Consider the following 22263-nt stretch of genomic DNA (forward strand, 5'->3'; position numbering starts at 1 on the left):
AGAATGCGATTGGTCCAGGCTAAAAAACAACAACCATATTATTAATAATATTAGTAATATTAACTCATTCACTGCCATTGACGGCTATAGACGTCAAAAATTCATTTGATCTATTTCTATTAGTTTAACATTTTTCCTACTTTTGGTAACAAGAGTTACGAAAACCTAGAATTGTTTTATTGTATTAGAACAGATCTAAAATTTGTAATTAATCGTGAGTTAACTGGTGAGTCATGCGATTAATTACAATTACAAATTGTAATCACCTGATGCCCCTAATTTTTTATAATCTTTTCTTAAAATAAACAAAAAAAAAAGATTATAAATTATAAATATTATATATATACTGAATATATATATATATAATTTTCTTTTTTTTTTTTAAAGAAAAGATTATTAAAAATTAGGGGCGTCAGGATTTTAATCATAATTGACTTCACTAGTTAACTCACGAGTAATCACCAATTTTATATCTGTTCTAAATGTACAAAAAAAAATCTAGGTTTTCATACTCTTAACAAAAGTGGGAGAAAAATGTTAAACTAATAGAAATAGTCTAAATGAATTTATGACGTCTATAACCGTCAAGTATGTGCAGTGAATGAGTTAATATTAGCATTCTTTGAGGAGGATAAAGAATATATGCGCTGCTGTACCATTTGTGTTCATTAGCAGTTCCTTCAAGCATTTGTAACATTGCCACATAGGTGCTATTCGTTAGCCTGTTTATGGCTTTTCCCTTTATGTGTTAGCATTAAGCTAGTTGACTTGAAGGAAAAGTTGTGTATTACCATTATATAGACACTTTAAAGCTACGTTTTCAAAGTTATAAGTCTTTTTTCCATTGTCTTTCATTTCTTGACAGAATGGGAGTCAGAATTATAGTAAGGATTACTTTATGGCAATTGTTTGTTAAAGGATACGTTTTTTAACCTCATTAAAAACAATCGTTTTGCTAGTGACACAAGCAAAAGTCTGATTCAAGGGATTCTGTTGTTTTTTGTTTAAATACTTTATTCCTGCCACATAATCATTTGTTTTGACGCCAAAGAGGCGGTGACAGTGGTGGGTGGACAAACTCCAGTCGATGGCACGGTCACCGCGTACGAGCCAGCTAGTGCAAATGATTCACGCGAAATCTCACCAGGAGCCAAAAAAAAAAAAAATGTTTTAAGAGGGACAGTATTGTGACATATTCCACCAGGCGTGGGCCAAACCTTTGTGCACATTTGATTTTGAATACGGTTAGTCATTTGTAAACGAGGGGGTAAATAAGTACAAATATGGATGTAAAAGCGGATAAAGGGTAGATGATGGATGGAAGAAAATAAGAAGGACTTTTTTTGCAGTTTTTGCTCATTTTTGTGGCAACTCCAGGATATTGAAAAAGTTTGGCCACTCCTGTATGACGAGAGGCTAGAACACAACTTTACCACTTCATGCATTCTTATCTAAATGGAGGACGAACAATACGATCATACAACTTATGACGATCCACTTTTAACCGATGAACACCCGCCAGCCCAAAACCCAAATCCACTCCGGGATGCACCTCATCAGTCCGTACTGGGGAGAAAAGGAACAAACGATGTCTAGATTACAAACAACACAGCATGGGTGTGTGTGTGTGTGTGTGTGTGTGTGTTGACTTTGCGTGCCCACCAGCAGCGTGTGCGGCCAATAGCCGGTGGTCCGGTTGGACACGCCGATGGTCGAGATGGCGTGGCGAGCGTAAACCTGCGGCGTGGGCGTCAACCAGCCTTCCGTGGACGACGCCGGCCGCCGCTGACTGGAGGCCAACTGCCAGGTAAACAACAGCCAGGATAATCACATTTTAAATCAATATTTTATTTTGAAGAATAATAACACTCGTCAATGATTTTTTTTTACAAAATCTTTTAATCAAAAATGCAAGTAAACTTTTGCAGATTTTTTATTTGTTTTTGCTGATTCTGAATCTCTTGCACATCAAGTTTTCATAATACGTAATATGTAATATAGCAATCAATTTTTGTAATATTAATGAATTAAGTGTTAGGTTCAGCAACAAGTGGAATTTATTTCTGAAACGCCTTGGCTGGCATGGCAAAATCTGTATTGCGCAACCTTTTATAGGTCAAACAAAATATTCAAATGTGCTAGAAAAAAGTAAATATTTAATTTAAAAAATTATTTATTTTTTTATTTTTTTTACATCGGAGCCAAAAATATGTTAAGGGGCACAAAGTCATCTCTGATTGAAATTTGCTGTTGGCCATTTTCATTTGTAGAATTAATTATAATCTAATTAACAAAATATTTAATATAATGAAAACAATGTTTTAATTACTTGTAATGTGCATTGAAAATCTTTTAAAAAGTGAATTAATCGTTTATATTTAATATGTTTATAATTAGCCGTATATTTAATAAAATCCTAAATGTTAAAAACTGTTAAAATGTGTATCTTGGTTGTAATTATAATTATTATTAAATTATTTAATAAATATTTTTATATATTTTTTGTTTAAAAATATATACTATGGCAAATGTAAAATAGCACATTTTGATGATAAAATTCAAATTTAATTTATTTGACTATCAAATCTAAAATCAAATCTAAAATTGTATAGTTGACTTATTTTATGGTTTACAATAAATGTAAACACAGTACTTAATTAGATAAAGGGATGAATAAGTTTTAATCAACAATTTAGTGGAAAATAAACTGCATAGAGATTTCACATGATTATATTTTAAATTCCTCACAGTTTTGCAATCGTGATGTATGCGACAGACCTGGAATGGAAGCAAACTTTGAGCAAAGATCCCTCTTGCGCCGTACTCGAGGTGGAGAGCTCTCGAAAAATGATCCAAGTAGCCCTGAAAAGCATTATAGGAAAAAAAAAAAAGATTACTGTGCTTCCCGTGATGATATTGAACCAAAATGTTATGTTGGCGTGCATCTGCAGGAAATGTTTGTTCTCACTGTGGCGGCGCTGAGCATCACCCTCCCAGGCATCGGCTTACAGCAGGCGCCGGACGAGATGTTGACCACTGCCCCTCGGCCACGTGCCAGCATGCCGGGCAGTACCAAGCGGGTCAGCAGCGTGGCGCCCGCCACATTATTGGCCGTCACCTCCATCAGTCTCTCCTCGGACATTTCCACCAGCTCCCGTGGCGACGTGCACGCCTCGTCGACGCAATTGACCAGGAAACCCACATCTTTGCCCCCCAGGGCTTCCGCGACGGGCTTGCCGGCCGCCTGGTTCCAGCCCAGGTCAGCGGGGACCAGGACGGTTTCCACGCCGTAGCGCTGGGAGAGGTTTGCGGCAAAGTCACCGATGTTGGAGCGGCCGTACGTGATGAAGATGATGCTGAGGCCGTGTCGGGCGAGCTCCTCGGAGTAGGCCTGCGCCACAGGCTCTGATGCACCTAATGGGAGACATATTGATCAATGGCTGCAAAGTGATACTAATGGATTACTGGACTGCATTATATTTTAATGGTTAAGCTTATTTCTTTACTACACCCAAACAAAAAAAAATTGATTACCCCAAAAAATAATATAGTACTTTTTTTGACACAAGAATTTGCACACTTCTACTTAAATATTTTTACCACCGGTGCTATTGCTTACCATACACGACAGCCCAGTCTCCATAATGCCTTAGCTTCCTGCTAGGGATGATCCTGGGCAGGAAATGCACCCTGACCAGCACGCAGCAGTCCCTGAGCAGGATGACAGCCCTGCTGGCTGTGTACAGGGCCCCCACCACAGCAAGCGTCTCCAGGTAAACGCTGCACGACTGGGAAATTTCCCTGTACAGTAAATGGAAGCTGTCAACAGCCGCCATGCTTACAAATCCAAAGTGATTCTAGCGAACGCCGTCTACGAGTTAGTTTAAACACGCAACGTTGTGTTTACCCGATAAAATGTTAAATGAGAGCTCGGGCATGCTAATTTAACGTTCCTAAATAATATAGCGATGCAAACATGTTTGGAAATAAATTTGACATCCTATTCATCCAGCAGGGATTTGCCTTGAATGAATCCCGGAAGAAGGAGCAAAACAACGAGTCACGTGATATTACATCGTAAGCTGAATTGATGCGTTCATGGGCTTCTGAGAAAAACCGTGCGTTGTAATTTGACATTATGGACCAGCGTTTCCCTCATTATTACTATACTTTAATATCAAAATGAAATAGAATTAATGCTCTTTTTGTTTAGTTATATTTATTTGTGTGAGTTCGTTTCCAATTAAGATAAACGGATCATACACATCGTGTACTTTTCTCATAAGCTTATTTCCTGAACGCAGCACGATGTTTGTTATTCTATCCCACAATGCACCGCGGTTTGGTGGACGTTTCCATAGAGACGCGGATGGCGGCTGTACTAATTTGAAGAGAAGGCGTCAAATGGATGTTAGGTGGGTTTAGACACGACGAATTTGAAGGTTTGATTCTTTTTTTTGTGGTGCTTAGTCGCTTGCTTCTCTGTGGTGGAAGCTAACATCGAGCGAGTGTTTGGCTAACAGCACAGCATGGGAAGCAAGTAGCTGAACTGGAGCATTTATCCGGACATTTTTGATATTTCCGCACCTTACACGGCGTAAACAAACGGGGTATTATATTGCTATAGCCTGCTAGCATAGAAACACGTGAGATTGTTATTGTAGTCAAACGACATTTCATACCATTTTTGAAAACAAAATGCTCATAAATCAAGTGAACCAAAGCCCAGTGCTCAATTTTGCGCCAATATTAACATCCGAGTCTGCTTGTATGCGGACATGTCGTAGCCCACATTCGTGGAAATTTGACCATAGCTTTGCGGGATGTCTTTTAGGTACACAAAATTCTGAAATTCTGCCTTTACAAATGTAATAATGTTCACTTTGAATTGCCTCTCAACATATCATGGGAATTCTCTTTTGGGTCTTGGAAGAGAGATGTCTGCTGAAGATGAAGAGCAACTGGGGCCTCTGCTCAAGCAGTTTTTGAGAAGCATTGACGAGCGACTCTGTGGCGCGCCTTCGCCTCAAAGTGCAGAGAAGGTCCTTCTTCACCTGGAGGAGACCGACAAGAACTTCCATAAGTGAGCTCAGAACTCGAAAAAGTCACTTGTTGACCATCTTTTCATCATTTCGCTCACTTTTGTCACCTCTGCCTGTCATTTCCCAAGCTATGAGTTTGTCAAGCACCTGCGCCGGCGCTTGGAGACCTCTCTGGGGTGCGTGGTGGACGAGGAGCTTAGGAAGTTGTCCCGTGACGACGGACAACACGCTGTGGGCTCGGGTCACGACGCCCTCATCCACCAGGCGACCAGCTGCAGCCGAGCATCGGCGCAGTGAGTCCGACCCTGACGCACAGACACATGTAAATAAGGAAAACACTGACATTGAGATGGTACGCCTTCGCCAGGTACCAAGAGGTGACGCAGACCTTGAGAACCACCGTGACTGCGGCGGTGGAGGGTTTAGTCAGTAGGTTTGAGGAGGACCAGCTCAGGAAGGAGGAGGAGATGCAGCACGGCCGCTATGCCGACGACTGCTCTGACAGTGGAGACTCCTTCAATCAGGTCTATTTAAATAGACACAGACCTGTTTCAATTACAACAACATTTTTAAGGTCTTTGAATGCAGTAACAAGATTTTTTTCCCCCATCCATTTCGCCAGTGTTATGCCTTCATTCGACAGGAGCAGCTGCAGGCTTTGGCTGAGAAACTGGATCCAAGTCAACCCAAAGAGGTGACGATGCATTCAGTGGACATGACACAATACAGAATTCCTGTCTTTACAAAGACAATAATTCTTACTTGTCTTTTATTTTTATTTTTTTTCCTGAAAAGTAAGTATTTGTGGAGTACAAGATAAAAAAAAGAAAAGAAGTGTTTTTTGAGCATGTTTGCCCACCCCTGCGATAGCCCCTCCCCTTTAGTCAAAATAACAATTGAAGAAATCAACAAATAATGACTGTAAAAATTGATTTAAAATATTGAGCCCATAAATTAAGGATTTTAAATAGGGCCTGGCGGATATGGATTATTTTAGGCTAATCTAATAACCGATTAATCATCAGATTAATAAAATATATATATATATATAATTTATAACTTCCTTTTGGGGTCCCTTACGCTTACAACAATAAAGATGTGAATTACAGGGAGAACGTTTGACTGATTTAATTTGTCCATTAGAATTTGTTCAACTTTACAACAGAGAGAAAAATCAGCAAAAATGGGCTAGTATTTGTTTTTTTGTGGGGTGGGGGCAGGCAATGTTTATTTTTTTCTTATGCTGTAATGTGTTTAAAAAAAATCTGAAAAAAATCTGACAGATTTTTGCCAATTTAAAAGGGCTAATATTGGACGATTATGGTAAATAAGCCAGCCGGTTAATCAGTTGTGACCTTGTCTTGAATTCTGGATCTAAAATATGTTTGCTTTTAAAAATGTTTATCATTGTGTGTGTGTGTGTAGGTGCGCAGTGAGGCCCTGCAGGTGCTCCGCCGCGCGCCGCCGTCTGACGTCCTGAGCTGCGAGGGCTGGGCCCGCCTACGCCAGAACCTTTGTGCCGCGCTGACCGAGCCCGACGCCGAGCTCAGTGTATGCCGAAGCTCACTTAGCAGTAATTGTCAGAAATGACATTTTTTTTGATTAAAAAAAAACAAAACAATCTTCTTGTTTCAGGACCACGTTCTTCAGTTCTTTGCCAAGAGCTTCTCCTCGTTGCCACTGAACATCACCCGGGAGATCTACACCAGCCTAGGTAGGCCTGTGTGTCTTCACCCCACCACAAAGTATCCTGATGTTGATTAAAAACATTATGAGATATAGTCGTCAAGGGTACCAGAATCACTGATAGTAACTACAGTACTCTTGTTTGGCCTTGGCGGAGGTCTGCATGTTTTAATAACTTGTGTTGTGTTGTTTCCTGCTCAGCTAAAAGCGCAGAATCCAGTTTTTTGTCCCTTAAATTGAGCTTTCCGGACGGTGCGGCTGGCTTGGACATCAACAGACCCGATGTCAGCTCTCTCCTCAAACAGGTATGGTTCATGACAATCAAATGTACATTGACAGCATTTAAACAGATTGACGTAGGAATAAATAAAGTAGGTTTATAAAATTGCTATAAGACCGTGGTGTGGAATTGATTTAAGACCTTAATCAAAGGTATGGGGAAAAAGTTTTCCATTACCTGGATTTAAAATAATGTACTCTTGCAGCACAACACTACATGCAGCTTCACCATGTTTACTTTAAACTCTCAGACCTCACTTTGAATTTTTTTTAAACCTGGATTTAAAAGCATTTACACTGCAAGGCAGACTTTACTTCATTTGGCAGCTTTTTCCATTTGTGTGCAGCATAGCAGCTAAATGCTGCCTCACCATGCTTGCTTCATGTCACTCAATCCTCACCTCCATGTGCACTCAGATGCGTCTGATGAACGACTTTCAAAAGGAGGCGACCTCCTTCTGGATCCGCCACCCGGAAAAGTGAGCGACCCCGCCTCAAACTCAATCATTTTTGTCCCCTCGATGTTGAGATCGCCTGACATTCCTCGCGCCTTTTTTTTTTCAGATACATGGAGGAAATCATCGAGAGCACCTTCTCCCTTTTGTCTCTCCATCGTGACTCAGCAGACAAAGTCTTGGAGCCCACTCACCTGCTGGCCTTGCTGGATGTTCAAGCCGCCTGGTTCACAAAATGGATGGTGCGTCTTGCAAACTCGCAACTGAACAGATGCAATATTAAGTGTGCAAACGTTTGTGTGTTGTTTCTCAGCATGGCTCCTACAGCAGGACGGTGGTTCTCAGGCTCCTCCAGAGCAAATACAAAAGTCTGGTGAGTGGAAATGATGTTGGGGTTGTCGTATTGCATTACACATGTGGCAGTTAGCAATGTTTCAATGTGAGCACCTGTATAGTGAAAAGGTTGCATAATGGCAACAAATGCCATTATTTCCAATAGCATTGTTGCGAGAAATGTGCGCGCGTCTCGGAACGGATCGCGTTATGCCCCGGAGGTTCCGCCGAGAGAGTTTGCCATTCAAGAAATGATTCGTTAATCCCTCCCGCTTGCTGTCAGCCTTTTAAAGAGGATTATTGCTCAATCCCTCCCTTTTACAGCCTCTAAATTAACTGTCAGTAAAATACCAACATAATCCCACTATGGAGTCAGCGCACTGTAAAAAAATTCTGGCGGGGGGGAGAAAAAAAAAAAGTAACAGCAGGTGTTTATAATGAGTTATGTGTTATAACGTCTTGTCAGATGGAGGCCGCTGTGCAGAAGTGCATCCTTTACCTGGAATGCTGCCAGCGTTCCACTCAGCGTCACTCCGAGCAGCAGCAGCAGCAGCCGTGCTCAGGTGAGGGCCATTTTTATGCGCCAATGGGACGCCAGGAGGTGAAGCCATTTCATTCTGTCCAGCGCTACTTCTTGATAACATATCCTGATTGTGTTTCAGGCCCGGAAGTGAGCAGCGTCTATAGCGGTCAGGAGCTGCAGTACGCCGCGGTGGTCCATTCGCTGTGCGTGTTGGGCAAAGTCCTTCTCTACTCCAATGGCAGGAAGCTCTTTCCCGTTAAAGTGGCTGCGCGAGAAGGTGAACGCTAACGGGGGGGGGGAAAAACTGTTAAAATCTTCTATAACGCAATTCATTTGGCACATGTTACGACACCTCTCTATGTGACTTGGGTTTTCTGAAGAAGTTTCGCCTTCCTCCCTTCTTCCTGTGCTGTCATTGGCTGGCATTATAGCGACTGTTAATCCGTCACTGGGCGAAAGCAATCATACAAATATTTTGCCGCAACTTAAGCTATAAAAATGGATATATATATAAAAAAAAAAAAAAAACTAATACAAATGTTGAAAGGAAAGTAGTTATTTTAGGATGATTATCATGTGTTTTAGTTTATTTAGGGACGTGTTAATATATTTTTTTCAACCACGGGCGTTTTTATTTTTCAAGTTACAAAAATTTTTTTTTTTTGTATTTTATTTGGTTTTTTGATCTGTAAACTAATTTAGGAAATAACTAGAACGTTTCTAAGGAAAATGACCTCATTGAGATGTGCACAGTGTTACTTTTAAACGACAACTACTACTAACTAGATCAACAAGTAATCGATGTCAAATTAATGGATGATTTTGATCATCACATAATCAGTTTGAGACGGCGTTTATCTTAAAAAAAAATTCAGAATTCACAGCATTTTAGCCTCTCAACAAAAAATATTGTCAGATTTCTGTAGTCCATTTTTGTTTATTTTGTGACATGTTAAAGACCTAGCAAGTAACTGAATCATAATTTATTTTTGTTTGTGCCTTTTATGCCCTGTCAATTTGAAATAATTTCCTGATTTTTAATATAGCAATTGATATTAAAACTTGATAATAAAAAAAAGTTGGATTAATCAGTCAGTCAACAAAAATAATCGAGAGAATAAAAAGTTATTAAAAATAATCGTTAGTTGCAGCCCTCCTACTAACATATATTTGACATTTTGTCCCTAACTTTCCCTACAGCCTCATGCACGTCGCCATGTGACCACAATATAATCCGAAGTATTTACCGTCTATAATCTCATGAATCACCATGAAATGTTTCCACCTAAATTTACATAACCGCAAAAGAATCCCGTTTGCATCATCAGTTGTAAACATAACACGATTACGGGTCCTCTTAAAGACGAGTCATTGTCTGCGGTCGCCGCTTTTATTGAGGCTGTTAAGATCATATCGCCGAAACGAGGCGGGTACCCGAGATTAAGGATTTTTTTTTTCTCATTGCAAAGAGGGAGGAGATCCTATTGACAAATGATTTACACCTCTGACTCAACTGATTTATCTTCACAATTAATATTCAACAGATTATATTTGCAAAACAAAATGTGTGCACTAAATGGACTCATGGTTGTGTAACTAACTGCTGACTTCACTTTTCTCCTTATTAACTCTTTGACTGCCAAAAACGTTAAATAACGTTTAGTAAAATCCTATGGAGGAGTGCCAAAGACGTTAAAAGACGTTTGTTTCAAAACAGAGGTGAAACTAACCATTTTCTATTGTTGATTACTGAAAAACGGAATAAGGTAGAAACAAACTTTTTTTTCTGATGAAAGATGAGAGTTCAATCTTTCATTTGGTAGTATGTGTGTTTCCATAGTCCAAACACATAATTTTCTGTGGACCTTGAAAGATCAGTCAAAATGCTTAAATCGGCTGGCACCCACGGCATCCCTTTTCCGAAAACGTCTGGCAGTCAAAGAGTTAAGACAAAGTACACGGGTGACTAATCATATTACTGACCAAGTCAGCTCCTCCTTCCAGATCCAGTCAGTGTGACTGAGCTGGTGGTGATCCTCATAAACATCATGTACCAACATCCTGAGCCGTTGTGCAACGATAGCACAGGTGACCAACACACGCACTATCTTTTATCTGCTAACCTTGTCCGTCCTCAGACAGTCTCATATTTGTCTCCCTTAGACCTTCTCCGCTATCTTATTCTTTGGCTTTGCTTACAGTCCTGTTCCTGCCTAACTACAACAAAAAACAATAGGATTTTTTTTAATGAGATGAGAAGTGTTTATTGACTCAAAGCACGTATTAGTTGGTGAACGATGCGTTGCCACGGCAACAGCTTGGATCGAGTTTGACTCGACTCATTTGCTCTATGGAAATTGATGAATTTTTCTACCATGAAACCAAACTACCATTAAATCAAATGGGATTCTGCAGTGTTTATTGACTCAAAAACATGTATTAGTTAGTGAACGATGCGTTGCCATGGCAACAGCTTGGGTCAACTTTTTAGGGTGTGCCAGTTAGAGTCTACTCAGTCTAGTTTAGCGCTTTCATGTTTTCAGTTGAACTAATGAATTTAAATGAGCTTTTCGTCAGACGCGCTGTGCCCGAGCGGCCTGGTGATGGCGACGCTGAGCACCATGTGCGAGCGTGCCGAGTGCGCCGACCAGTGTCTCCACCAGACGTCCGTTATTCAGACTCTGATGGCGCCGATCATCCTGATGCTCAACGGAGGCCAGGTGACAAACACCAACATGAAGGAAAATGTGTTCTTTGGTTTTTATGAAGTGTTTTTTTTTCCTTTTCAGAGTATATTAAAGTGTCCTGTAGCCACCCTGTCTCTGGTTGCGGACATCCTGGCTCGAATGATCAACACAGACAAAGGGTTAGCGCTCTTCTTGTATGAGAGGAATCTGCTTGTAGGCCAGAGTGAGAGGTGAGTCATCGGTGCATTTTTCATTGTTCTATTGCAAGAAGCACGAGTTTGTTAAAGGTCACTGATTAAAAAGCTAAAAAAAATAAACATAAAGGAAGACTTCTTGAGTAACATATCAAATTAAAGGTCTTGACATGAGCATTCCAGATCACTAGTTACATTTTCTGTGATGACGTCACAATACGATATTATCACAATTTGAAGGTCACGACGTGATAATTATTACTGTGGGGAGGTTGGTGATATATAAAAAAAAAAAGTTCATACTAAAAAAAACATATTGTGCTTTTGTACATAACAGCAATGCATATAAACCACCTACAATCTCTAATAACCCCTAATAATGAAGCACTTATTTCTTAATGCACACACACATGGAGTTCCTAAACATATTGACTCGGTTCACGAGCATATTTTGTTCCCCTTCATCTGACTATTAGCGCGGATTTTAAACATAGAAGGGCCAAAACATGCCTAGTAAAAATTACACTGCACTAAAAAAAACTAGCCACCAGATGGTGCTAACCAAATGAGGGGAGGGATGGATTTCATTTCCATTTCATGTTTTTCACTAATGATGTCATCATATGAGAGCGTTTTGGCAACAATAACCAGTGATCTGAAAAGTCCCCGCCAAGCCCGTTAATTTAACATATCACTCAATATGTCTTCCCGCATATCCATTTTTGAGCATCTCACTAGTGGACTAATAAACTTGGATTGTCCTGCTCATTCAAACGCGAACACGCTTTCTCGTGGAGTGATTTTCATCCGCCTTGTCGGCGCCATGAATTTCACATGAGCAGACGTCGTGTGATGCAGCAGCACGTCATTAATAAAACAGCAAATTGACTCTGAGATCATTTTCTGTTTCCGCTGGCAGGAGCACGGCCGCGCACGTGCTGCTTCGCTTCACGCTGAGGCTGCTGGAGCGAGAGCTCGCCGCGTCGGGCCAAGGCCAAGGCGACTCCAATCGTGCTCTGTGCGGGGCCTTCGTCTTCGTGTGCAGGCAGATGTATAACACTTGCGAGGGCCTGGAGGTCCTGCGAGCGTACGGCCTGCACAAGGCCGCCGCCGCCGCCTGGAGGAAGGTGCGACGTCGTCCACCTTAAACGCTGACTTCCTGCTAAACATTGACTTTAGTCTTCCCTGGTCACATTGCACTCAATGTGACAGAAACGTACTTTAGTCAGGGAGAAATGATAGTCAGCAGCCGTAACGTGAGCACATAAGGGGTGTGATCAATAAATGTGACAGGATATTATTATTTATGATAAGTGTTTTTGTTTTTCTAGACCAGTTCCTTGTCTGAAAGGATTCCGACCCCGGTGCCTGGAAACAATCCTGCAACGACGATGCAGGAATTGCAACACATGTAAGATGGAAATAATCATATAGTCATTCATAATACATCAATAAGAAATGCAGTTTCCGCATTTTCATTTATTTATTTATTTTTATTTGTTTTTAATTTTTTTTTTAATTTTTTAATTTTTATTTTTTTATAATTTTTTTTAGAGCTCAGTTTTCAGTATTTATTTATTTTTTAATGACTTCATATTTAAAACTTCGCTGAGTTTTATTTTATTTTATATCGGCAGAGTTTCTTTTTTTAATACAGCTCCTTAATTGCACGTGCTAGACCAAATATTGTTGACATTTAAAGACAATCTTGTTGATGATTTATGTTCACTGGATAGCAATAAAATCACCTTATATATCCATGCTGACAGATTAACAATTGAACTGTGCCAATGCTTCACAAACGTGGCAATTTATTGCATTTATCAACTTCGTCAACTGCTATTAATTAAATGAATTTTTTTTATACGTCTGTATGTACTTTTCAGGCTAATGTGGGAGGAGACGATGCTGGACAGCCTGCTGAACTTTGCGGCCACCCCCAAGGGCGTGCTGCTGCTTCAGCAAACCGGCGCCATGCAGGAGTGTGTTTCGCACATGTTCTCTCGCTTTAGCAAAAAACTGCAGGTAAACTAGCCCCTCCCCCCCCTATCGATATGGTGGGGGGGGGGGGATTCTCTTGGTGGTAAAACATATGAGTCTGTATGCTGCCTGTCGAGCCCGAGTTTAAAAAAAAACAAAAAAAACCTTTCCTTTCTCTCCATGACATGCATGCACTCATGGCCAACAACGGGGCGTTCTAAAGCGGGCACGCCAGAAGCCTATCTGAACGGAAAAATGCATTTTCGGGATATAGTTCTCAGTCGTTACACATATTTTCATTAAAGGTGTCAAATGTAATTATTATAAAATTAATCGACAACTATTTTAATAATCGAGCCATTGTTGAACTTAAAGTTGTCCAAATCCTCTGATTTCAGCCTCTCAACATTAATTATTCAGTTTCAAAAGATTTAGTTTTTGATCACTAAACAATACCAAATAATGGACAACAATAATTGGTTAATAAACAGTAATCTGGGGGAAATGGTTTTGCAATGCACTTTGATGCAAAATAAAATTGTAGCCAGTTTTTTAATTAATCGATATAGACTCTAATAATATTTGATTGTGACTAGTGAGAAGCAAATTTCAAAATTTACTTTACATGGTCTTCAAAGTGGCAGTTTAGAATTTTATGCTCAGTTCTATTAGGCCGTCTATGGGGTTTCCAAATTTTGCACTTGGGTTGCTGAGTCATGTCGCCGTAAAAGCGGCTCATAGAAGTTAAAATATAAGCGAGCCAGATAAGCTTTCTGGCATCACACTCATGGGAATCAAAGCTGAATTTTTTTTTTTTTTAGTACTCTGTTGTCCTCTTTAGTATTCCCGCAGTGTTTTGTCGACTATGCTAATTCCGAGCACACCTTTCCTACATTGCCTCACCCCGCGCCACCCACCGCTTGCACTTAATTTAGCGCCATTGTTTACTCACGCTTGTAATTGCTTGCCCTGTTTACTTTGCACTTTAATTAAGGAGCGTGATTATTTTTAACTAACGAAGGGCCAACACCCGCACTCGAAACCTGGCGTGTAATTGGATTTCAAAACGCTCCGTTGGCAAATTTTCTCTCAAGTATGTTTTCAAATACGTGTCATTTTCCTAATTGTCCTTATTTTGCCTAATTCTACCTATTGTTGTTGTGGTTTTTTTTTTTTTTTTTTTATAGGTGAGCCGTTGTGAAAAGTTTGGCTACGGAGTCATGGTAACACAGGTGGCAGCTACGGCGGCGGGCTCGACGGCTTTGCAGCGCACAGGTACGACGACGCTGCAAAAAGCCAAATGCCAGTGGGGGTATTGCTCCACTCCAGTCCTATAGGTGGCGGTAATGTACAACTGCCACACATGGCAAACAGACAGAACAGTGCCATTTTGATGCTGGATGTTGGCTGTTCCACTCAAAATAAAGTGTCTGCTCAGTGCTCACCCAGCAGTGGAGTGGGCGGGCCGAGCAGTGACTCATTTGCATAATACAGGGATGTGATTTTTCCGCTAATTCGCGGAATTCCGCTTTTTTTTTATCTCCCCCCCCCCCCATTCATTCATTCATTGTGTATGCACATGACTCCGACAGATAACATCTTCTGCTATAACAAAGACATTTGTGGTATGCTCTAATATGAGTTACTTTTCATTTGGTCATGATACAATTATTTGTTCATGAAATTTGAACTCTTCAACATTATTTATGTGTTAACTTAGTAATCACATTAGTTAGATATGATGATATTCTCAGTGATAGTTTTTAAAAGCAAAGGCAGTCCAATGTTTTTGAATGTGACTGATTTTGAGTTGACTAAAACTGCCATTTTATATGGGATAGTTCAATATACATTGAAAATTTATGCTGTTGTTTTGTCTATTTCTTTGTCATGTGAGTGCATTGAAAGTACTTAAAAACACGGAAAACCCATGAGCTCCGGGAAGCCCCTCTTGTCCCCCCACCAGGGCACTGCCCTGGACCTAGCTGGGTGCCAGCGGCCCCCAGACCCCCGGCTAAATTTTCAGATAATTTCACTTTGGTCAAATCACATCCCTGACAATAAGACCCCCCGAAAAACATCTTTGCGTCGTCGTGTTCCAGGCTATGTGCAGGGCCTGATTGTGGAGTTGTGGTCGGCGCTGGAGTGCGGCAGCGAGGACACCAGGGCGGTCCAACCCAAAGCCACGCCCATGGAACCCATAGACAGGAACTGCCTCAAGGTACCCCGATGCTTGTTATTGACCCGTGTATGTTCCGTGTGTGTGTGTGTGTGTGTGTGTGTGTGACTGGGTCATTTTTGTGTGTCTTTGCAGTCCTTCCTGGCTCTGGTCAACTTGCTGTCGTCCCCGCAGTCCGTGTGGCAGCTGCTGGCTGGACAACCTTTGGCCAACAAGAGCGACTACACACTGAGGGAAGTGCCAAGCTCTGTGCCTGTGAGTGGGCTAACACACACACACACACACACACACACACACACACACACATATAGGCGAGGTTGTGAAAAATGAAAGTGTTGTTTTGGCGCCATCTTGTGGCGTGTGTGCCAGAGAACTATGTTAAAGTCATGTGAGACACTTTTTTTTTTTTTTAATGGCTTTGGCGCCATCTTATGGCTTAGTTCTTATTCTCTTGAATAATGGAGGAACACTAAAGGAGTAATAATGACCCTGCTAAATATTGTTTAGTGCAGTTTAGCTGTATTTAACTTTTAAGTACTACACACTTTTATGTAACTTTTATGTGCAATGCATATTAATTTGGTCTGTATTTAAGTCACTGTTACAGATCTCTTCCTCTCTCTCACACACACATCCACTCATCCCAGTTGCCAACAGTTCCTCTTTCATCCATTTGAGGGCATGTTTGCGCTTTTCACCATAACTGGAATTGCAACACAGTCCTTGATTTTTTTTTTCTCCGCCACGTTGTAATGCAGCATTTCCACCTTAAACACAGCAAATGCGTGATGTTCACGGCCTCCCGCTGTGCTCCACAGGACCTGATTGACAGGCTGATTGCTGTGAATTCTGCCGCCAAGATGCGCTCGCTCTTCCACTACGAGCAGTCGCACACGTTCGGTTTGAGGTGAGAGCCACACACACACACACACCGCCACCGACAACAGCGGTAGCACTTCAATTGGGCACAAACAAGCTCAATATTAATTGAGGGTGTGCTGCATTCAGGGAACTTGGAATTGAAGAAGCACAACAGCCACTTTTTTTTTGGCAGTGTTGTATAATACTGACATGGCTTTTGCTTCTTTTGACTATGAAGTGTGAAGTTCGCTGGACAAACTCAGGGCAAATTTCCCATCATGCAAAGGGAAATAGTCTGTCATCACGGTGAAACGACAGCAGGGGCATTGCGTGCTGTTGGCGCCACCTGTGGGGGTCAGTAGGGATGCAATAGAACCTCTTATTAACTGAAAAGACGTTCTCTTAAAAAAACATTTTAACCTTCCTAATTTAATTGCTGTATAATAGAACAAACTCAAACCTAACTTAAACTAAAGTTTTTTTTATACGTCTGTACGTATTTCTCAGGCTAATGTGGGAGGAGTTTTAGTTAGCTGATCGATCTTTTTTTTTTTTCTTCTTATATCTCTTTCGAAAAAGCAAAGGAAAATGACTGTTTGAAAGTTTTTTTTCCCTTCTGGGATTAGCTTTTTTCTCCCGGAATTTTTTATTTTTTTCCTGAAAGTTTTTTTTTTCTTGCATTAACTTCCACAGACATAAAAAAAAATTCTCAATGTAGGTTTTTTCTGCCCCTTTTGTCAAAATGTGTATAGTATGTAAACACAACCCTTAAAAAAATTAACATCATAAAATGAGCCATCAAGCTTACATGTCAATCGCTAAATTCTGTTTAAAAAAATGTCCTCAAAAGTCTCACCAGATTTTCTGATGTCTGGCGTAGCTTCCCGCATGATTTCCGCTTTCCTCCGTTTGACTTTTGAGACATTTTTTTGTTTTGTTTTGTTTTTTTGTGCCAACTGAGGCTTGGCTGCTTGCTGTCTTTTTAATATGCTGCTGTTGTGTTGAAACATCCCATAAAAGTAAGCCTCTCGACGATGATGAAGAGCCCAAATGTCTTCTCCGGTTGCTGCCATGGCAACCGGCACTCGCCTGGGCCCGCATCGATCGCTACGCCCTCCCCGCTGGTGATGGATTAATGCACAGCAAGTGTGTGCGTGTGCGCTGGCACAGAACGTAAATTTTTGACAGTTTTTTTTTTAATTAATTTTTTTATTAAAACAGTTTGCACTGAATGTCATTTATGCAGTAGTAAAAAAATAAAAATAAAAAAAATAAAAAACGTCTTAATATTGTTACACCCCAGAGGGGCTTAGTCTGTCTTAGGACACCAGACAGGACACTCACAATACAATTTAAAAATGATCCCCCATCCCCCCCCGTGTACAGCCTCAAAAAGCATTCACGAGCCACAATTTCCACAGGATCTAAAAGGCAATCTGGGTCGAACCTTTGAAGGCGCCCTCTTCAAAAAAAAAGTTTTATGTTTTTAGATTTTTTTCAACTCGTCACAACTACAGAAATATTGAATGAGAAATTTCAGCTAAACGAAATACAATTAGTCAGAAAGATGATCACTATATCTGGACTCAGTGGACTTTAGTGAGCATTTTATCGGAAGTATATGCTTCTGAACACAGCATATGATTTGAAAAGTTGAAGTGTTGGCCGACGGCGATGTCACAATGTCAACAACAACAAAAACTCCACGCGGAGCCCCCCTGGCAGGATGTCCAGCAGACTCCCGAGCGAGGAGAACACGTTGCGGCGAAGCTTTAGCAGACAAAGCGCTAACAGCTTGGCTTCTCGAAGCATTGCTTTCAAAGGGGGCGAGCGGGGGTCTTCCGGCCTGACAAGCTGCCAGCCTCTCACTTGGCCGCTGTCAGAGCGACTGAGTGTGCTTGTCAGTCAGGTGTGTGTGTGTGTGTGTGTGTGTGTGTGTGTACCGCACTTCGGCAAATAGGAACAGCGGCATCCCGTACGCTCGCAGGACACTTCATTAGGAACACAAGCTGTTCAGATCCAATGGAAGAGTAAAGTATTTTTTTAAAATTCTGTTTTGACAAATTTAAGACTTTTGTGGGCTGTTAAATAAATAAAATGGCAGTCTGTTTGCAACCGCCAATAGACCCCACGGAAGAAAGACAACAAGGAAGGACAATACATTAGGTCCACTCGCGTTTTGACCTTCCATTTTGCGCGTTCGCGGGTTATGTGGAGAGCAAATGTTATTACTGTGCTGCAGCACTCAGCACGAGTGGGTCAGGTGAAGGACTTTTGCCGCCTAGAATTTTGATAGGATCCCTTGTATTTTTGGTGTTGAGTTTTGTAAAGTACAAAGCCCAAGCGTCATCGTTATGCCGCAGCCTGTGCAGAGTCTCAGCAGAATGCTTAAGCCGGGCATCATTACCAGCATTTGAAAATGAACCATGAAGGCTTCTCGCGGGGATTCCCCCACTTTTTTTTTTTTTTTTTTTTTTTTTTTTAATACAAGGCTCGCGAGTGAAGCTGCCGGGGAAAATTGGCTTCACTAATCCGCTTCTCGTAGACATTCATGACTCGCTGCAAATCGACAGAGATTGCCGGCGTGAATGGTACCCAGTCTGACACTTAAGCGCAGTTTGAGTGACTTTGTGTTGCCGCTTTACTGTTCTATCTCTCTGCGCCATGTCCTTTTAAGACATTTTACCATGACGTCATAGTACAGTGGTGTCTTGAGATATGAGATGAATTTTACCACACGTGCAACTCAAAACAAATCTCAAGTCATCTTTCCTCATTAAAATGAATGGAAATGCCATTAATCCGTTCCGGCATCCTAAAACCCCCAACTCAAATTTGTGTCATGTGTTTTATGATAAGGAAAATAACACTGTATAATATTTACATAATGATATCTGCAAGATCTTGCAGAAAATAATTCTGATTACTGATTAATCAGCCCATTATTTTAGAGGATGTAACTTACACAGAATAACGTTCTGTCAGCTATTCATGTCCTTTACTTCCAACTCGTTTATACTGAACAATGTTTACTGTTTAATAAGAAAGTAAGATAATATCTGTGCTTAATCGGCATAAAATTCAGCCCTAATAACATTTATATTGAATATAAAGAATTTAACAGCTTATCATGAATAATTCATTGCGATTCGTTCTGGGATGCGCAGTATAACACAGTCATTAAGACACAATTGAAAAAGAGTTACTACAATACGTGACTCAGTAAACTGCAGTAATATTAGTTTTCCCCCCCCCGCAGAGAATAAATATATGTCTGTGAGTTTTGTTTTATTGTCTGGAAAGTGGAAACTCAAACCCTATGATTGCATGTTGATGTTGTTGTAGACTGCTCAGCGTGCTGTGCTCCAGTCTGGACTCCTTCCTGCTGCTCGAGAGCCAGTACAATATCCGCGCCATGCTGCTACAATGCCAGAGGGACAATATGGCCGACCAGGACGCCGGCGACGGGTAGGTACTGAGCCACCGAGCATATTTAGCTCAGTCAGTCATAGAGATGATATAATCAGCACGGTAAAGAATCGTCACCGGGTAGCTCGGTACGCTTCATTAGTTTTAATACATTTACCAAAAATAGTGATGCACTGTGAATACTTTTTAGGTATACTGTATACAGTCATAGTCAAGCGTTTTAAATTTTTTTTAAATTTCTTGGATTCACTTTAGTATGTGCCAAGTACTTCAGTTGAGCCGAGTCCACTCGTATGTCCGTCCGCCTAAAAGGTTAAAGTCACGGAGGGGTCGCGGCTAACCGCCGTAGCACTCGGAGCTCAAATGCCAAAAGCTCAGCGGGCTCGCCGCTCGCCCGCTGGAGGCTTTGTGAAACATTTGGAAGCTGCAGAGTCTGACGTTTTGATGTGCGCAAGTGTTTCCCCCCCCCGCTCACCTTGAGGGGGCTTTGCTATCGCGGTACTAAAGGTCTACGTGTTACACAAAGTACTGGCTGAGTCGTGACGGGTGGAAACATAGAGCTGAATAATTTTGAAAAATAATCGAATTGTGTTTTTCTTCTCTATAATGCAATTGCGATTTAATATGCAATTATTTTTTTCAAGGTCTTCTTTCCCTGTCTTTTCCCCCCCATTCAATAAATATCTCATAAGCCAAGGTGCGAGTGAATTTCCTTGCTCCCGAGTTCACCACTGTGAAGTGACAGAACCCGTTTTAAACATAACCAAGGCCAGGCTGGGAGAATGTTTGCCTGCCTTGTCGCAGATAAGATGAAATAAAGCGGACAGGAAGTTGGGAATGTTCCGAGCCCATCTGTCATGCTAATGACGACTGCCTTAGCTGGCGCGTGCAAATGTAAATGGCCTCAAAACGCCGACTCGTGTCAGTGTATGGGGCGACATGACAGCTTGTTCATTTTTACGCCTTTTCCTCCCCGCATCATCGTCATCATCTTCACGAACCCTCGTAATCATCTTTTTCTCCTCTCCGCTGCCTTCCTTCACTCGCAGTGAACCCAATTGTGGCCGCCACAAATGCTGTACATCTTGTGAGGCGCATTTCATTTGAATGCACGTAGTTCTTTGAGCTACTCTGGATAATCACTCATGGCCGGTGTTAGCAGACCTTTGCAAAAGAACGCATCGTCTCCTCCTCATTGCCAATTCTCAAGTCCAAATTGCTTCGGAGATTGGAAGTAAAGCAGTTAGCATTCGGCCTTAAAAGGCAGTCATATTGAGAATTCACAGATCCGAAGAGAGGCGTTAACGCTGAGCTTCCCTCACGCCGCGGTAATGTACTGCAGCGGCTATCATTTGTGGTTTTCATTCTCTGTGCAAAGTCTGTAATTGGACTTTTAACAGGCACCTTTTTTTTCCCTTGTTAAACACTTAGAATGGCCTCTAAGGGTCCAGAGAATTTAACAAAGTTACTCATCAAATCCTATTACCTATGAGAAGTTCAGAAATGTGAGACTAGACCAAGACTGACGAATAGTGGGACCAGATCAAGTCCCAGATCAAGGAAAAGTGAGACCAAGTCAAATAGTAGGACCTGGTCAAGTCCCAGGCCAAGGAAACGTGAGACCGAAAAAACGTATTGAGAAAAAAAAGTATTGAGAAGCTGAGACCGGCTCAAGAACAAGAGCAAGGAAATGCTGAGACATAGGACAGAACAAGACCGGGGGAATGTAAGACGAAATCAAGATCGAGACTGAGAAAATACAAGTTAAGACCAAGACTATGGAAATATGAGACTGAGTCAAAACAAAAAGCATTGAGAATTTAAGACCGGGTCAAGAACAAGACCGAGGAAATGTAAAACCAACACTGAGAAAATCCTAGCTGAGTTTAAGACCAAGACTGTGGAAATATAAGACTGAGTTAAGACAAAGACTAAGAAAATAGGGTAGAATCAAGATCAAGACAGTAAGGAGTTGAGAGCTACTCAATAATACGTGAGGCTGTAAAGTCGTGACCAAGACCAGAAAAACATGTGAGATCACGTCAAGACCAAAACTCAGCCAACATGAGACGATTAAGATGAAGAAAGTGTGAGTCAAGATCAAGACCAAGGAAACGTGAGACCGAAAAAACATTGAGAAAAAAAGTGTTGAGAAGCTGAGACCGGCTCAAGAACAAGAGCAAGGAAATGTTGAGACATAGGACAGAACAAGACCGGGGGAATGTAAGACGAAATCAAGATCGAGACTGAGAAAATACAAGCTGAGTTAAGACCAAGACTATGGAAATATGAGACTGAGTCAAAACAAAAAGCATTGAGAATTTAAGACCAGGTCAAGAACAAGACCGAGGAAATGTAAAACCAAGACTGAGAAAATCCTAGCTGAGTTTAAGACCAAGACTGTGGAAATATAAGACTGAGTTAAGACAAAGACTAAGAAAATAGGGTAGAATCAAGATCAAGACAGTAAGGAGTTGAGAGCTACTCAATAATACGTGAGGCTGTAAAGTCGTGACCAAGACCAGAAAAACATGTGAGATCACGTCAAGACCAAAACTGAGCCAACATGAGACGATTAAGATGAAGAAAGTGTGAGTCAAGATCAAGACTGAGGA

At 41.2% G+C, this 22263-nt stretch overlaps 2 protein-coding genes across 3 annotated transcripts in view; one reads left to right on the top strand and one right to left on the bottom strand.

Moving 5' to 3' along the window:
- Positions 1-979: 979 nt before the first annotated feature.
- Positions 980-4054, bottom strand: hsdl1 (hydroxysteroid dehydrogenase like 1). Its single transcript, XM_077552138.1, has 5 exons — positions 3620-4054; positions 2969-3414; positions 2779-2862; positions 1663-1800; positions 980-1566 (listed from the first exon to the last, which is right to left on the bottom strand). Exons 1-5 carry the CDS (start codon positions 3834-3836, stop codon positions 1501-1503), a joined length of 951 nt encoding a protein of 316 aa, XP_077408264.1. The 5' UTR covers positions 3837-4054; the 3' UTR covers positions 980-1500.
- A 288-nt stretch (positions 4055-4342) lies between these two features.
- The window catches only part of tbc1d32 (TBC1 domain family, member 32), a 34139-nt gene continuing 16218 nt past the window's right edge, over positions 4343-22263 (top strand). Inside the window, exons 1-24 of one of the 2 annotated variants that reach the window (XM_077552127.1) lie at positions 4343-4415; positions 4934-5083; positions 5171-5335; positions 5410-5566; positions 5665-5736; positions 6468-6593; positions 6678-6756; positions 6930-7033; positions 7425-7486; positions 7572-7704; positions 7776-7835; positions 8262-8358; positions 8458-8595; positions 10323-10406; positions 10896-11038; positions 11108-11235; positions 12119-12326; positions 12531-12610; positions 13086-13224; positions 14367-14454; positions 15282-15400; positions 15494-15613; positions 16177-16265; positions 19565-19687. In XM_077552127.1, coding sequence (XP_077408253.1) covers positions 4405-4415; positions 4934-5083; positions 5171-5335; positions 5410-5566; positions 5665-5736; positions 6468-6593; positions 6678-6756; positions 6930-7033; positions 7425-7486; positions 7572-7704; positions 7776-7835; positions 8262-8358; positions 8458-8595; positions 10323-10406; positions 10896-11038; positions 11108-11235; positions 12119-12326; positions 12531-12610; positions 13086-13224; positions 14367-14454; positions 15282-15400; positions 15494-15613; positions 16177-16265; positions 19565-19687 — 2675 coding nt within the window. In that variant the 5' untranslated portion in view covers positions 4343-4404. Of the gene's footprint in view, positions 4443-4933; positions 5084-5170; positions 5336-5409; positions 5567-5664; positions 5737-6467; positions 6594-6677; positions 6757-6929; positions 7034-7424; positions 7487-7571; positions 7705-7775; positions 7836-8261; positions 8359-8457; positions 8596-10322; positions 10407-10895; positions 11039-11107; positions 11236-12118; positions 12327-12530; positions 12611-13085; positions 13225-14366; positions 14455-15281; positions 15401-15493; positions 15614-16176; positions 16266-19564; positions 19688-22263 lie in introns of both variants that reach the window. The other variant, XM_077552128.1, reaches the window with a different exon arrangement.

Source organism: Vanacampus margaritifer, chromosome 19, assembly GCF_051991255.1.
Source record: "Vanacampus margaritifer isolate UIUO_Vmar chromosome 19, RoL_Vmar_1.0, whole genome shotgun sequence".
Classification (NCBI taxonomy): Eukaryota; Metazoa; Chordata; class Actinopteri; order Syngnathiformes; family Syngnathidae; genus Vanacampus; species Vanacampus margaritifer.